Here is a 16,509-nt window from a genome sequence, read left to right as displayed (position 1 = left end):
TGTATATTTAACTTTTAGAAAACTCTGGCCCCTTGTCGATGGGGCCTCCTACAAACATACCTTCCCAGAGACAGCCCAGGAGGAGTCCGTTTGCTCTCTGCCCTGTGCTAGGTACTGTTTGTAGAGATTTGAGGATGGCCACTGTCAGTGAGGAGGTGATAGACACCTCACTGTGATGTTTATTTAGCCCTATCTAATAATCAGCGAGGTGGCATCCTTTCCACGTGCTTGAAAAGAGGTCGGGGGGACTGTTCTTTGTGAAATGAATGTCTTGAATTTGCTTCTTGAGAGGCAGTTGTGTTTTCAGCTGTTCTTGATGACCTATCCCAGACCCTGCTGTGTGGCAGGGGCCCCTCTTGGCCCCTCTGGCCTTGTGACTTAGAAGGGCCCGTGAGCCGGGATGTCACGGTGCTGTGCCAGGAAACGTCCACAGGGCGGCAGCACGTCTGCATCTTGGGTGGCTGGTAGGAGCTGTGCCAGAGGAAAGCGCGGGGTAGAGTCTCGTTCCTGCTTCCCCCTCACTGCTCACAAAACTGGGGTGTGTGCACCAGGTCTTTCTGGGGATCTGTGTATGCTAGTGTATCTGTGTATATTATCTAGTGCACGCTAATCTGTCGTGGCAGGGAGGGATCACTCTGGAAAGAGGAAGGAAATCCACCACCAGGACCCTTGCCAACCGGAGGACTCTTCAGAACTCCTTACAGCCCACAGGGTGCTCTGAGCTTCGGGTTCACTTGGCTCGCTTGAGCTGTAGGCGTGGCCCTCCTGGGTCTGTGGTCTGAGCCCATCCTGAATGACCGAGGGTGCTGAAGAATTAGTAAGAGGTGACTCAGGACTGTCTGTGTTCCGTTTCGCTCTAGGTCCCTAGGGTATTTTTCTCCAGGACCTAATGGGAGTCCTGTGTGGGAAAGTTAATGTCCTTGAGGTGTTTCTTGAGACATCTTTATTGAAAAACATCAGTTGGTTACATTCAAGCTACCAGTTTTATGATAATCACTGAACTATCTTTACATCAGCAGTCTATGAGACTTGCTTCTTTGAAGTGTCACTGTATTTTATACAATGTTTTCTTTTCAAAAGTTTTCCCTGTCTTTTCCATCTTTCTTTCTCAGTATGTTAAATATTGGTCTTCCCTTGTACCTCAGTTGGTACACAACCCACCTGCAGTGCAGGAGACCCGGGCTCTGATCCCTGGGTCGGGAAGATCCCCTGGAGAAGAAATGGTGACCCACACCAATATTCTTGCCTGGAGAATCCCTGGACAGAGGAGCCCGGCAGGCTACAGTCCATGGGGTTGCAAGAGTAAAGACACATTTAGCAACTAAACCAGCCAACCAACACATACTTTAGGATCTTATTGCTGCTGCTAAGTTCTTCAGTCGTGTCTGACTCTGCGATCCCATAGACGGCAGCCCACCAGCCTCCCCCATCCCTGGGATTCTCCAGGCAAGAACACTGGAGTGGGTTGCCCTTTCCTTCTCTAATGCACGAAAGTGAAAAGGGAAGGTGAAATCGCTCAGTCGTGTCCGATTCTTAGCGACCCCATGGACTGCAGCCCACCAGGCCCCTCCGTCCATGGGATTTTCCAGGCAAGAACACTGGAGTGGGGTGCCATTGCCTTCTCTGTTACGATATTAGTAGCACTATTTTAATCAACTAATTAAGCAGAGTTGCCCAGTCTACCTAATAGGTCTTTAACATAGTAAGACAAAACAGTAAAGTAATATCTAGTTATCTTACATTAAAAATATGTAATTGCTAATGCAAAGCAAAATATGAAGAATGAGTATTTAACTTTCTCCAACAGAAATAAGGGGCCATTGTGTTCACATGTCTAGAGCGTGTGAAGGAATTTATGGAAATGGGAAGCTTTTGATAGTATGGACAATGTAAGCCTATATTATCCCAAAGTGCTTAACTTCCATTTTAAAGGTAAGAAGACAGAACTGTCTGCTGGACACTTGATGACACAGCGGATAGTGCTCTAAGGGCGTTTATATGTGGGATATTACTTACTTAACCAAGTAAGGTACTTTTCTGCTTGCAGATAAGCCTCCTGAAGTTCAGAGGAACACTGGCAGTATCAAGAGGTAGGCAGACTTGTACTAGAAGCCAGGCATTTGGATAATTTACAAACTTATCATATTGAAATGATATTCAGCTAATCATATTCAAACCAATGGAAGGCCATGGTGCAAGTAACTCTAATAGGTAGTCTGGAATTTTTTACCTGGCTTTTTAGCACATAAAGCATATGTTTTGTTTGCATTAGCATCAGTTTTAGAATATTTTTCAGCACACACTAAACAGCTTCCAGTATCTGGCCTCAGAATTACTGCAGGAGATCAGCGTGCTCTTATTAAGTCAGCAAGAACTCACACTATTATCTGTTAGATCTTATCCTCAGAGACCGTATAATTCGGCTTAGGGAAATCTATAAAACAGAAAATAATCTCAGACCATCTTCCAATTAAGGGCTAAATATTGTGATACAGACCAAAGATGCTAGAGGGTTTTATTGTCACATGTAAGCATTACTGTTAGGAACTGATAGAATACATTTTGACCATTGTTTCATCACTTATTTTTTTCTGCAGGTGATAAACTTTTTTATATTGCCCACTCAGTTTTTCTCCCCTCCCCCCCCCCAATCTTTTCCTCTCTCTGTTCATCTTCTTGAACACCATTAAGAAGCTGCTTTGAAATCCTTGTCATCTTGAAGTTAGCCTCTGGCGACTTTTGTCGTTAAGAATGGGTCACCTTTCACTGACTCTTATGTTGTGTGTTTTGTATTGTTAGCACCCAGGATGGTGGGGAATGACAAAGAGCCAATGACAGGTCTTTCCTCACCTCCAGTAGTGGATTTCCACCAACTTTGTCTTTAGGTTCTTCAGGCCACAAAGACATGGCTTTTCCACTGGAGTTTCAGCTCCCTTGCCAAGGTATTTGACTGGGGCCTGCTCTAGGTTGAGCACTATTCTTAAAAGGTAACTCAACCTCTTACCATCCCATTCTTCCAGGTGTGTATAATCCCTTGAAAAACCCTGCTTTTGTTCATTCTTCATAAACTTCATAAAAGAAACACAGATACGATTAAAAGACCTGAAGGTACTAGTTTATCTGCAGAAATGGTACTAAGAGCAAAACTAGCTCCTTTAAGTCACTGAAGGCTTGAGATCGCATCGTTTTTTTTACCTCCTGTGTGTCCACCAGAGGGCAGGAGCAGCAAGGCGGGGGGTCCGCCTGCAGAAAGCTCTGCTGCAGCCGCCTGGAAACATCCCAGGACAGCCGTTGGGCTTCCTGGCCTCGCTTTCTGTGGATGAGTGTTTCTGTGCATTGCAGATTTTACTGAGCTGTAGGCCCAGCCCCTTCAAGGTAAATGCCAGTGTGGGAGAGCTGGTAAGAAATTGCATAGTAAGTTACGCAAGGACAGTCACATGGTTTTATGGTGGCCCAGTCCTCATGGCACCTGGCAGCGTCAGGAGAGCAGGATGGGGCGGAGGCTTCGAGCCCAGATGCGTGAGCAGCCTGTGTTGGGCTTGTGGGAGCAGGTGGAATGACAGGGGAGCAGATTTGTTTGGGTAGCAGTCCCTCGGGTTAGAGGAAACGTGGGAAGATGTGGCATTTACAGCAACACAGACACAAGTCCTGAAGGGCCTCAGCCTGACCGGGGTCTCCAGGAAGAGGGCGACAGGGAACTCTGCTCACGGTCCTGTCCCCACTGGCCCCCAGGTTCTGCCCCCCTCACACAGCACACCAGGAGCCGCCCCAGAGGGGCGCCCCAAATGCTTTGGCAGTGTGCGAACCGAGAGGAGGGTCGCCTGGGGAGGTGCTCTGTAGACTTGGTGGCCAGATAAGGCTGGGAAAAGTCATTTTGGGGTGGGGACTAGAGTCAAACATGACACGTTTTAAAAAGCCAGTGTCCCAGAGACCCTGGTAAGAACCCCTGGCTTGGGCAGTTCTTTGAGGACCTGCTCAGAAGCTTGGGAACGGGACCGAGGCCCCTGTGTGTGGGTCAGACCTGTGGGAGGACGGCTGTGGGGAGCTGGGCTCCGGCTGGCCTCACCTGCATCTGGTCAGCTGGCGTCAGGCTTCATCTCTCCACCTTCTCCAGACACCTTCCGGCTTCTTGGGCATCTCTTCAGCTTGGGATAACTTTGGCCCACAGATTTCATTTCAGCAAGGAATGTGGATTGTCTGTCTGGTTTTGAGTTTCAGGAGCAGGGGTTTTTAACAGAGATCTGTAGCTAGAAGCTGCAGATGGGGAAAGTTTAACTTTCCGACTACGTTTTGTAGGCACACACTGGTCTGAGCAGGGGGTCTGTGGCCCAGAGTGAAGAAGCCCTGCTCTGGAGGGTGGGACCAAGGGAAATCGGAATGAGACCCGTAAGGCAGCAGCCGAGGTCCAGGCTCCTGTGTTCACCTTGACGTGACTGCTGGCCGGGAGGACGGGGAGCTTGCTGGGGTGGAGCCAGTGCTGGGACCCTGGGCTGAGGCGAGTCGCCCGGCTTCGGGATCTTGGCCGCACGGGGCTCCCCGTGTGCGTGAGACTCCGCGGGAGGCTGTGCAGCATGGTGCACCACCATCCAGCATGGAGATCGGCTTCCGGCATCTCTGAGCCTCCCCGTCAGTGCTTCGGACGGGAGGCTGACCCCGCTCCAGCAGGAATGGCAGAGGAGTGGTTCATCTGCACCCAGGTTTTGACATATCCTCTTCTGCTTTTCAGGAAAAAAGCTTGTAAATACTTTGAGCAAGGCAGAGGGACCTGTCCATTTGGAAGCAAATGCCTTTACCGTCATGCTTACCCTGACGGGCGGCTGGCAGAGCCTGAGAAACCGCGGAAACAGCTCAGCTCCGAAGGCACCGTGCGGGTAAGGACTTTGCCCACCTGTGGGTATCGCTGGGGCCACTCCTGGCCTCTGCCGGGGCGTTGGCCACAGGGATGCCAATGGAGTCTCAGAGACTCCGCTTTCGCGTTGCGGTTAGCAGTAACCAAGCACATCTGCTGGCTGTCTTTGCAGTTCCTTAACTCTGTGCGGCTCTGGGATTTTATCGAAAACCGAGAGAGCCGGCATGCCCCTAACACTGACGACGTGGACGTGACGGAGCTCGGGGACCTCTTCATGCACCTGTCCGGGGTGGAGCCGTCCGAAACCTGAAGAGCGGCCGCGCCCTCCTCGGGGGCTCTGCGGCCAAGCCTCCTGCCGCCGGCGCGCCAAGCTCCGTCCACGGCAGCCCAGGGCGGCGGGTGCCAGAGTCAGTGGGGCTGTACTCCTCTGGGTCTCAGCCACTCCGTTATTACAGCCGTGGGAAGAGTGAAGGATATAAAATAACCTAACACGTAGATGGGGTCCTGCTTCTCTAGCTGCTATTGTAGTCGCCCCTCCAGCGTGGAGCTGCCCCCCCAGAAGCAGGTGCTCGGATCCCCAAAGGAGCCTCCCCCTTCAGAGGGCTCCTGTGTGAGCCTAGTGTGCGCAAACAGCGTGTGCTCAACACGGGATCTGCACCTTGCTTTTAGAACACGGGGCGCCGCACACCATACTTCCCTGGCTCACAGCTTGGCTTAGGGCACTCCAGTGCCCCAGGCAGGGCAGGAGCGTTGCAGCTGGATGCTCCTCTGAGGTGGGGGCTCCTGAAGCAGCAGGGGGCAGAGCAGATACAGCCCCCCGTTCAGGGTTTGTTTCGGGGCCACTGGGCAGATAACAACCTTGCGGACACGCCCCTGGCTCTTACCTGCTGGCTTGTGACCCGAGGGTCCCTGTACCAAGGGCTCCTGTGCACTCTCCTCTGTAAACTGGCTTTGTTTGAGTTGAAGTTTTATACAAATTTAACAGTACCTAAGAACAGTTTCTAGTTCTAACCCAGCAGTGGTCCTAAGGAAAACTGAATACAAGTGTCTCATCAATTGTGATTTTAAGAGCTTAAAATATTGTCAATCCCAGAACTCACTCCAAGCCTGAATTACCTATTTTTATAGACATCTGTAGATAGCAGATATTTTATAAACTATTAAAGTATGGGTAAAGGAGTCTCTACCTGAGTTTAGACTGCTTTTCTGCATAATTCCTACAGTTAACTCTTTAGTGGAGGGTGAACAGAGGTTGGATTCCGTTCACTCTGGCAGAGACTGGCCCATTTCCTGCTTCTGGAGTTCTGCTCCAGAAGGCTGAACAAACGGAATTCAATCCTGTGAGCTCAGGATTACTTTTAAGAGGAGGAAACAGCCATTAAACCTACATTTAATTTATTTTATTAAAATAACATAATTGAATAACTGTATTTTGTCAGGCGCGATAAAAACAAAATTAAATCCAAATTATCAAGAAAACCGGTATTCCTGGCTTCCTTGCACACGTGATGTGATGCAGAGACAAGGCTGGCCAGGCCCCGCCCCACGGGGGCTGCCCCTGGAAGACGACTCGGCAGGCTGAGGACTACTCCCCGGGCGGGGAGGCCCAGCGCCTCTGGTGGAACCAAGCCCAGCACTGGAGCCCGTTAGGAAAAGGACGTGTCCCCTAGTCAAGTCCCTAGTACCAAAGCGGGCTTGTCCAGGCCGCCACAGTCCCAACAGTCCCACGTCAAGGCTGGTTTGCCTGGCACCTCATTTCCCCTCTGAGCGTGGTCGTTGCTCCAAAGACACTCCTGCAGCTGACAGCTGGGCCCAGCGTGTGGCCATCGGCAGCCACGGGTGCATCTGGAGGTGGTCAGCTCGTGAGCTCGGGGGCCACCGGGGGAGCAGGACAGACCAGCTGGCGAATGGCTTCCTCCTCCCGGGGCAGAAAGGGCAGAAAAGGCAACGTGAAGTTAAGGCCCTGTTGAGTGGTGTAGAAGGTCCTTAGCAGCAGCTTCTCGGAAGACCAGCTCTGTCCCCACAGAAAGGGAACAGACGGTGGTGCCTGCTGACCGCCCTTCCCGCCGGCAGCCCGGGCGCAGGCGCGGGGCTGCTAGAAGACAGGCAGCCGAGGGGACGTGGTCAGCGTGCAGGCGTTGATGTCCTCGGTGTGGGCCGCCCGGTGCAGGGAGGGCTCCGAGGCACTCCGGTTGATCTTGGGCAGAGAATGCTGGAGCAGCTCGATGGAAGACAGGATCTGAAAGAGGCGCCAGGGCGGTCTCGGGGGGCGCGCCGGGTGTCCCTGCAGCAGCTTCCCCTCGGGCCCAAGACAGGCTCCCACCCCACGCACAGCGTGTCCAGCCGCCTCCGCGTCATTAGACCCGCTCTAATGCGCTGGAGCGCCTGGAGCCAGCCTTACCTGGGGAAAAAGAGGCCTTTCTTCCTTCACTTTCTTCACGCAGTCAGCTACCAGCCTCTTCATGGCTTTGGGGCAGTTCTTGTATAGCTTGCTGAGGTCTGGGGAGGCATACCCGCGGCCCACCATGAAGATGATCTGGGGAAGCAGCGGGGGAGGGCGGGCCGTGAGCAGAGCGCCTCTAACCCTGCCGCTCAGGCGGTGGCCCGGGCTTCCCAGAGCCAGCGGGTGGGCGCTGGGGACGCACCTGGTCGCGGTTGTTGATGTGGGAGTAAGGGAGCTCCCCCGTCATGAGCTCATACAGCACGATGCCGTACGAGTAGACGTCGGACTGGAAGCTGAACGGGTTATTATCCTGCATCCGGATCACCTCTGGGGCCTACAGAACCAAGTGCATCTGTTACTGGGCACCCCAGCCGTCCAGGAGGCAGGCTGGCTGTCCCGGGGCTGAGCATGCCTGTCCTGTCCTCAGAAAGCCCTGCGGCTGCTCACCCCCAAGGGCTCCCACGCTCAGGATCCATGAGCTCAGAGCCCGACGTGAACCCAGCACCCCCACCACCCAACTCCACGCTGCGCTGTGTGCCGCCAGCTCCCTCCAGGAACCTGTGTGCCCAGGAGCTGCCGGCACAGGGCATGGCATGGAGGTGCTCTGGGCTCGGCCGGGAGTTCACCCCCGGCCCCCTGGTCCCCCACCCGCCGTGGGTGCCGAGCCGCCTCACCATCCACAGGATGGAGCCGGTGGGCTGCTCGACCTGCTGAGAACCACTCCAGCGCGACTTCACCGTGGCCAATCCAAAATCACCGATTTTCACCGTCAGGCCTTCATGGAGAAATATATCTCAATGCTCGTTAAGGACGCTAGTTTAGAAGGACGGTCCCGTTCCTCCTGAAAAGCCACCCTAAGTTCCCCTGGCACCGCCTCTCGGCCTCCTCTGCACTGGACCTGCGGCGCTGCCGAGGGGACCAGAGCGAGGGGCCCGGCCAACCCTGTCCCTCCCGCTACGCTCACAGGGAGCAGGGCTCCCTGCAGCCTGCAGGGCCCCACACCCCAAGACTGTGAGCACGGCCCCGCAACCTGTGCACACTGTCTCGGCCTGCGCCTCGCCCTCTCATGACCAAGGGAAACACCTCAGTCCTGAGTGCTGTCTGCCTTCAGACATTTCCCATGAGAACAGATACCGTAGTGACTTCAAAATCAGAACCAAACTTGCCTCTGTCCCGGGTAAAGTAGTCTGGCAGTTTAAGGCCGAGGTGTGCGATCTGCTGATGCCCAGTAATCCGTACCTCCTTAGAATCTGGTGTCTGCTCTCCTGGTGTGATGTGTTGGCCCCCAAACCCACCACTAACAGGTTATTTCCTGCCTCAGACACATGCCCCAAGTGGGTCACATCCCAAATTCCAACCCAACACAACTGCTGTGCCTCCCACAGGCCAGAAGCTGCTTCTGGCCAGAAGTAAAGCCTGCTCCTCAGAGGCTGGGGGCGGGAGGCAGGCGTGCACTTGTCTACTTCACACCCACAGCACAAGAACCGCCTTTATTCATTCCCCTTCTGCAAAGCACATTAGAGTCAGAAAAGGGTTGATTCCAACGGTCTCTAAGGAAACCACTTACGTACATTTAAGAAAGACAATTTCAAGTAATAATTTTAAAAATCTTATAACTTTGGACTTGCATCTACTTTCTGACCAGATATAGTCCACAAACCAGAAATAAACATGAGACAAAAGGCCCATTCCCCCAAGTTAAATTTACTAATAAATAGCATTCTAAATTAGGCCTGTTTCAAGCATAACCAAAACAAGTATCTCAACTTTCGTGGAACTCTTTCCAAAGTCACTTTTGCTGAAGTAAACTTTAAAAGTCTTCTAAATTTAGAACTGAGCAGTCTGATGAAACCACCATCAAAGGATACTATTGGATTTCATGTCTCTGTGGATGATGTTCTTTGCATGCAAATAGCTGTGAAGGGAAAATAAATCTATTAAAACCAGTTTGAGAGACATTGGTAAAAAGCAGCTTCCTTCAAATTACATCAAAGAAGCAAACCACTTGGAAGGCCTGACTCCTAGGTGAGGCATTATGCGGTTGGCCAAAATGTTAGTTCGGTTATTTGTTTACTTGCATCTTACAGAAAAGCCTAACTGAACTTTTTGGCCACCCAGTATGGGTACTGGTCCTGCCCTGGTTCAGTGTGGTCCCCGTTAGGACTCAGACCTGAAAGTGAGGCCACAGCACAAACAGGAAGGGTCGTCTTTTAGCATCAGTTTTATTCAAAAGGTAATTCTGACAACCCAGATGTCCATCAGCTGACAAACAAGTAAAACCGTATCTGTACAGCGGACTGTTCTCCAGCCACAGAAAGGACTGCAGTACTAACACGCTGCAACGCAGATGAACGCCTCAAAAACGTGCCAAGGGAAAGAAGCCAGACACAGAAGACTTCCATCTAATTAATCTTGAAAATGTTCTAAAATTAGATAGTGGTAATGGCTGCACAACTCTGAATATACTGAACAAACAAAAAAACCTCAACTCTAGGGGTGAATTTCATCTCTAAAAAATGAGTCACTAGTCATTTCTGAAAACGTATACCATGCAAATTCTGTATGAATTTTATAAGCACGACAGGAGATTTTATAAACCACTTCCAAGCACAACTTTAGTTCAGGGAACTTCAAAGGAAAACAAATTATCGGAAAAGTGACATCTAATAAACCCTCAGGTGGATAAACCACACTGGACGGCTACGCCTCCGAGGCGTGGTGCCCCCCAGAAGCCGCCGGCCTGCTCTGTGTTCTGGGGTGTCTGGCTGAACTCTGAGGGCAGCAGCTGGAACCTGAATCTGAGCCCCAAGCAGGTAGACAGCTCAGGCAAAGAACAACTTTCTTGTTCTTTCAGTCCACCCCACAGGTTCACTTCCAGTGGGCAAAAATATCACAGAATCCACTTAACAGACTTAGCTTTCCCTAATCTTGGTTGTGATTTAGGGACAAGGTGCACAGACCCCAGACCTCCTACTCGTCAAGCCATCCACTCACTCCATTCCCTGAGCCGTCTGCCGGGCAATGTCAATCAGCTGGAACATCTGGAACTTGGTCTCCTGGACGTGCAGGTGTTTGTAGAGGCTGCTGCCCTCGCACCACTGGGTCACTATCGCCAGGTTGTCCTTCGTCATGTACCCCATGAAGAGCAGGATGTTCACGTGCCGGGTTTTGCTGGAGGGGGAGGAACAAAAGGCTCTGCGCTTCTACAAACAGGGAGGTGCATCCTGCCCCCGAGCGCAGCCGGTGTGCCCTGATGCCACTGTGCTGACAACCCCGGGGCTCACAAAGCAAGCACGGCAGACTGCGCCCACACAGCCGCTGCTCTGGGCTATCAGGGCGGCCGCCCGGGTGCCGGCCTGGACGGCAGAAAAGGCATCCCCTCCCAGCAGCACAGACCCACCAAGCTCCCCACAGGGGTCACAGGGACTCCATCTGCGGAGCCCATCCATTCAGCCTAGTCCTGAGTCTAAATAGGGACTCCACAAAGACTGAAAAGCTGATGGTTTTGAAGTCCAAATTAAGGCCATTTGGCTATAAAGAGTTCTTGGAAATAAATATGAAAATAGAACCTATTTCTCTCTATGTCAAACCAAAACCCAGCAACAGAATCTGAGCTGTTGAGGTGGTGAGCCCAGAAGCAGGGGCGGTGGAAGGCTGGTGTCATCAGAGCGGCTCTTCTCAAGGCCTAACAAGCACAGGAGCTAGAAGAAGGTTCCACTCCTTTCCACTCGAAAGGGAGCTTGCCCCCAGAGGCAGGTCCCGCCCGCCCCTCCAGAGAGCCGCAGAGGCCCACTCTCCACTCACCGGAGGACAGCCACCTCATTCCTGAAGGCCTGGAACTGCTCTGGGGTGGGGTCAACGACCTTCAGAATCTTTACTGCAACGTCTCCTGCAAATGAGTTTACAGTCAGTGCAGCTGAATGATCTCAACTTCATTTTTCATGTACACTCGTCTGAGGAAGAGATAGTGAATCCCTTATTCAAAATCACAGCCCTACACAGAACAAATACTATGCCAATTTCTGAGTTATTCAAGAGGCTGAAAAAAAATAGGTTATACTACTATCCTTAAAATTCCGCCCCACAGGCCTTGAACCAGCTCGGTTTCAGCTGTTCCTGTCAAGCCTGGCGTCCCTGGTGGTGAGGTGACCGTCACAACCTGGGCCCGTGAGGACGACAGCAGCGGGGTGTGAGCCGCCCAGCAGATGCTGAGTCTCCGGGGCCAGAGGCTGATGCCCAGAAGCGGGCCAGTGACAGCCCAGATGCTCCTTGCACAGATTCAAAGATCTGTATTGTAATGAAGTGCCTCTGCCTTCAATCCCATTAGAAACCAGTCCTATCGATGACCTGTGATCGCTCACTGCACCCTGACGTGCCTGCCTTCACGGGTCAGCACCTCCTTCCATCCTCACAGCTGCCCTCTGACGTTAGCATTGCTGGCCTCACCCTACAAGCAACGCACAGAGGTTCGGTCAGTTGGCCAAGGTAGTACTGCCCAAAAAAGCCAGAGCCAGGGTTAGAACCCAGTCCAACAGCTGTACTTATAACTAAAATACTGTCAATCACTCTTCCTGTAACTTCAGAAACATCCACAGAGCAATTCTACTTTATAGGTACGGCTGATTCAGAAGCCACTTTCAGAAGAGTTATGTCGTCCTTATAATAGTAACAATGACAAACTGCCTGAAGCCCTATGGGGACGCCAGCTTTCAGGACAAGCGATCAGACAGGGGGAGTCCAGCTCAGCGGCACCTCGGAGGCAACCGAGTCCCCCACATCCCGAGCCCGTGCCCGCAGCAGCACCCCAGCACCTCTGCTGAGGCACTCGTTTCACTTCTGAGGGCGCCAAATGGTAGAGAGATGGTTCTCATGACAGATCGCTGCCCTACCATCTCCGCATCATCTGAAAGTGAAATCACCTAACAGCAGCTTCCACCCTGGTTCCTAACCAATTTCCTGCCACATGAGTTTGCAGAGGGCCCAGGCTGCCTGTGGACGGCAGAGATGCACTGTGTGTTCAGAGCCGCCTTCTACCCGGGCAGACAGAGCTGGTGAACCGTGCGGCCCCGACCCCAAGCTCTGATGACGGACAGAGGGACGAGAGTCTTCTGGGTAACTGCCCATTCTGGAGCCCCCGAGCCAGGACAGAATGCAGGCGAGGGCGGTGACACAAGAGGGGAGCGTGTATGTCAGCAGAGAGGGTGGCGGTCTTCGGAGGGAGAGGGGACGTCAGCCAAGGGAAGAGGCAGTTTTGGACGAGGAACGCCAGGAACACAGTGAGGTGAGGGGGAGGAAAGAGATGCCAGGAAAAGGCTAGCGTGTGCTGTGACGCCTGCAGTCCAGGAGGGGGGGAGTCTGCAGCACGGGCGCAGGCTCGGCACAGGCAGAGGTGACGGGAGGCCTGGAAGGGACAGAGGCCAGAATCTCGTGAAGGTGAACCGGCTCAACGCGGCAGTCAGCTGAGAGGCAGGGCCGGGGTGGCGGAGGGACAGGCTGGGGAGTTTGCGGGCGGGAGCCAGGCGAGGCTGGCCATCCCTCAGGGAAACCGCTCCCCGGGCCTAGCCTAATCGGGCACGCCCTTAATATTCAAGGATGAATCTGAAGTGGGTTTTTTTTTTCTTTTTCTTTTTACCTTTTTATACGTCAATTAACTTCCCTGTTTTAATCATCTGGGATTGTCTAAAACTTACTATACACAGCCCTGCTTTCTAGAACAGAAACAGAGTGAACCCCATTCCTCCTCTTCGTACTGACTCAGTCAAGATGAGCCTCAGCCTGAGGCGGGGCTGGGGGTCCCCACGTATGGCTCCACCAGCTGCAGACCTCACACGCGGCCCCTGAGTGTCCTTGGTCTGGGATCTGCTGCCTCTTCTAGCCCTGAGAGACTGACCCTGCTGCTAACAGTTTGACAGCTTCAGCTGCTGTCTTCATCACTTTTAATGCATTTTTGCAATTAGGAGACCCCAAATTCACACTCAAAAAGAGACTCGGCTCTCGGGCCCAAAGAGTCTCTTCTGTATGTGAAGTCAGTGGGCTCCGTTCACAGATCTGAGGCCTTCCACCTTGGCTGCTTTAAGACCTTTTCTTATTTTTTATTTTTGTTCTGCAGCTGGGCAAAATAAAAAGCATTTAAAAATCACCAAAACAGCTGTAATTTTTAAGGAATCTAATAAAACATATTATATACAGGAATCAGAAAAGCATGGAGGGCGGGGAAGGAAGCAGGCATAGCATAAAACATTCTAGAAATCATGGTTTCCTTGACCCTCTCCTTCTTCGTCTTCATTTGCAGACCACATCTTGCTTTCTGAGAGGCTGACCTAAAAGTCCACAGCTCCTCACTCCTCTGACTTTTGAGACTCTTAACTGAAAAATTAGAATCCTAAAAGCATTAGATGTTATCCACATTCTAACGGTTGTCTTTATGGAAGTAACACTAGTGCAACATACCTCCTTACAGTAATCTACAAGCTCATAACTGAGAGAAAATCTACAATCTCAAAGGCAGTACTGTGGCAAATCTAATGCTCTAAAAATTATGAACCCCCAATAAAAGTGCTCAATAGGAGGAGGTTTAAATTGGGGCAACACTTAAACTGCATGTACTGGCTTCTGGCAGAGGCTTTAAAATGTACAAAAATGATAAAATGCTCCTAATTGAAGCATTAAAAGAAGTATTTTCTGCTCTACTTCCTGCAATTACGTACAGGCTTGCTGTCTCAGATATAAGCACTCTATCTCACAAAATTGTGTTTTTCTTTTCTAAGGGATCACCAAGACATTTATGACATCTATTTACAAAATATTCAGCAATAGCATAATTTCTCGGTGACCTGGGAGGCAGGCCAGAGTAGTATATTAGATGCAATTTTCAAAAGGAAAGGAATCCCCCTTCATGTAATTTACAAATATTCAGTCCTTTCTCAGTTCTTACAAAGAACCAGAGACTTGTCAGATGATTAGTTATAAGTGGAAAACCCATATGTTAATGAATAAGCTACTCGCAACGCTGCAAGTGTTTCTCAGTTGTTAACAAGTTGAATCTTAATGCTCCAACACATTTTATGCTCGTGACTTCTCTCAGCCTTTGTCCGTTTATGTGTAAAGACAGACATGGTGGCACCCAAGGTAGAAATGCAGGCACTCTAGACTCTGTGTGTGGTTTTGAGAGGCTTTGTTGGTCTGCTTGCTTGCCTTTTTGTTAAAATCTGAATTTAGGAGAGATGTCTTTTGGAGAACATGTAGCATTTTCAAGAAAATACTCTATCTGCTGACATTTTAAAGGCAGAGGCAATAAAAACCTGACAGAGAAATGTTAAGTGTGTTGCCAAAATAAAGAAGCTGTGGCTACAGACCTTAAAATACAAAGTTTCTTCCAAGTGACAAAGTGTTTCCATTCAAATAAGAACATCAACTCCATACAGATTCAAGAATACAGTCTGTGCATTCCTGTCTGACAGAGGTTCCCACAACCAATTTCCAGGGCAGAGCAAAGAAAATCTGCCTTAGGAGGCTCAAGGCTTTACTGTGTGACTGTCTGACCATGGGTGTGCCAGTTCCCCTTCTTGAGACCTTGCTTTTCTGCATGTAAAATCTCTAAGAGCCTTGCCAGTTTTAACTTGCTGGAATGCATGACCCTAACAGACTCTTAAACACATTTAAGGAGCTTCAAAGCGTGTCCCTCCCAGGTTGACACTATCTAGTCAATTTATAAGAAAGAAGAGACTGTGACATTCGACTATAGTGTTCAACCCTTGTTCACCGATTTCAAGTTATCCTGAAAACTTTTCTGTACCAATTATAGATTGTTGAGTCTTACAAAGAACAGTATGCAGTGTCACTGAGACAGAACAGGTACCCTTGGACAGTGCTGCTGTGAGCCCACCTGGCCCTCTCTGGACTGAAACAGGATTTCACCCTGGTAGTTGGTGGGGGCAAGGGGGTACCAAACTTACCATGCCACTTGCCCTTATAAACAGTCCCAAAGGAGCCTGATCCAATCCGAGTGGACAGCATCACTTCACTGGCTTCTATTTCCCAGTAATAGCTCGAATCTCTCTGTCCACGAGGCCTCTAAAGCAAGCACAGATCATGAATATATTCCATGAATGGTTAAAACTCTGTTGAATGAGGGTGTCAAAGAAAGGATCAACCCAATCCATCCATTCCCAGATCTTTTAAAAATACCTATTACTATAAGTCTAGTTTTTGCCATTTGAGAAAATACCATTTTAGTTGTGCCCTGCCTTGCAACAAACCAGCAAGTTTTCCAGGGCAAGTGGGCCAAAAACAGCACTGACATGTATAATTAGCCTTCCCCACCCCTAAAATTAACGGCATCCCCTTTTCTGACTAGACTTCTCTTGCGGAACCCAGACATGCAGGGGGTGCTGTGGCGCACTCACAATTTTGTTCTTCTCCTGGGTGCTGGAGCCTGGCGCCCGCTCTCTCTGTGCAGGCGCAGGGGTTTTGGGCTGTGACCAGCCTGTTGGGCTCAAATTGTTGGGACTGCTGGACAAGGCTGAAGGGGAGCCTTAAGAGACAAGACAAACAGGATCCACTCATGGATAAGCCAACAGAATATACAACAGCATAAAGAGAAAGAGCCCGTTGCTGTCTGCTAAATGACTTAAGCAAGTACCTGATTCACTGTGACTTCGAATTGCATCCTGAAACAGAAAAGGAAAGCATCAATTTCTGCCCTAGAAAAGACGTTCTCTAGGGGACGGAGAGGGAGGATAAGGATTTACAAGAGCAAAAGAGATTATAAAATCTCTAAATCACAAAAGGTCTAGTTACATACACTAACTTTTCTTTGATTCAATTTATCAAATGTCTGTGGCCAGTATCTCCAGGACTGTTATTACATATTAGGAGGACTGATGCTAGTTTCTCATACACGATGGACATGACATTCTTTTTTCTCTGAAAAAAGCAATGCACACAGCAGACTAGTACTCTTTAAAGGAAGGCTAACAAAGTTACCATCAAGCTGAGAGATTTCCAATGGTTGGGGATCTTGCTCCACTGAAGCTCAGAAAAGTACTATTTTTCAGCAAGGGATTCAGTGCCCAGTTCATTCTTACTCCCCTAGGAGTTAGATTTGCGAAGGGTAAGCACCATGTCTACATACTTTATCCAAGCCTGAAATCATGGAAAGCTGGGAGACCCGTAAATCCCCTAGTCTGAAACCTACATTTTACATATAAGAAAACAT

The 16,509-nt window shown here is 50.4% G+C and overlaps 2 protein-coding genes across 11 annotated transcripts in view; one reads left to right on the top strand and one right to left on the bottom strand.

The window, feature by feature from the left end:
- Positions 1 to 6,328, top strand: part of MKRN2 (makorin ring finger protein 2) — a 38,119-nt gene extending 31,791 nt beyond the window's left edge. For all 4 annotated transcript variants that reach the window (XM_061397175.1, XM_061397174.1, XM_061397177.1 and 1 more), the window contains 2 exons: positions 4,727 to 4,871; positions 5,022 to 6,328. In XM_061397175.1, the coding sequence (XP_061253159.1) occupies positions 4,727 to 4,871; positions 5,022 to 5,159 (283 nt within the window). In that variant the 3' untranslated portion in view covers positions 5,160 to 6,328. The remainder of the gene's footprint in view (positions 1 to 4,726; positions 4,872 to 5,021) is intronic.
- Positions 6,235 to 16,509, bottom strand: part of RAF1 (Raf-1 proto-oncogene, serine/threonine kinase) — a 75,792-nt gene continuing 65,517 nt past the window's right edge. For all 7 annotated transcript variants that reach the window (XM_061397167.1, XM_061397170.1, XM_061397168.1 and 4 more), the window contains 10 exons: positions 15,934 to 15,961; positions 15,698 to 15,825; positions 15,248 to 15,365; positions 11,097 to 11,181; positions 10,287 to 10,463; positions 9,161 to 9,207; positions 7,967 to 8,085; positions 7,495 to 7,626; positions 7,251 to 7,385; positions 6,235 to 7,088 (listed from right to left, as the gene is read on the bottom strand). In XM_061397167.1, coding sequence (XP_061253151.1) covers positions 6,945 to 7,088; positions 7,251 to 7,385; positions 7,495 to 7,626; positions 7,967 to 8,085; positions 9,161 to 9,207; positions 10,287 to 10,463; positions 11,097 to 11,181; positions 15,248 to 15,365; positions 15,698 to 15,825; positions 15,934 to 15,961 — 1,113 coding nt within the window. In that variant the 3' untranslated portion in view covers positions 6,235 to 6,944. The remainder of the gene's footprint in view (positions 7,089 to 7,250; positions 7,386 to 7,494; positions 7,627 to 7,966; positions 8,086 to 9,160; positions 9,208 to 10,286; positions 10,464 to 11,096; positions 11,182 to 15,247; positions 15,366 to 15,697; positions 15,826 to 15,933; positions 15,962 to 16,509) is intronic.

The sequence above is a fragment of the Bos javanicus genome, chromosome 22, assembly GCF_032452875.1.
Source record: "Bos javanicus breed banteng chromosome 22, ARS-OSU_banteng_1.0, whole genome shotgun sequence".
In the NCBI taxonomy this organism is placed as follows: domain Eukaryota; kingdom Metazoa; phylum Chordata; class Mammalia; order Artiodactyla; family Bovidae; genus Bos; species Bos javanicus.
Note: the sequence above shows the minus strand (reverse complement) of the source record. Positions and strands in the feature narration are given on the sequence as shown.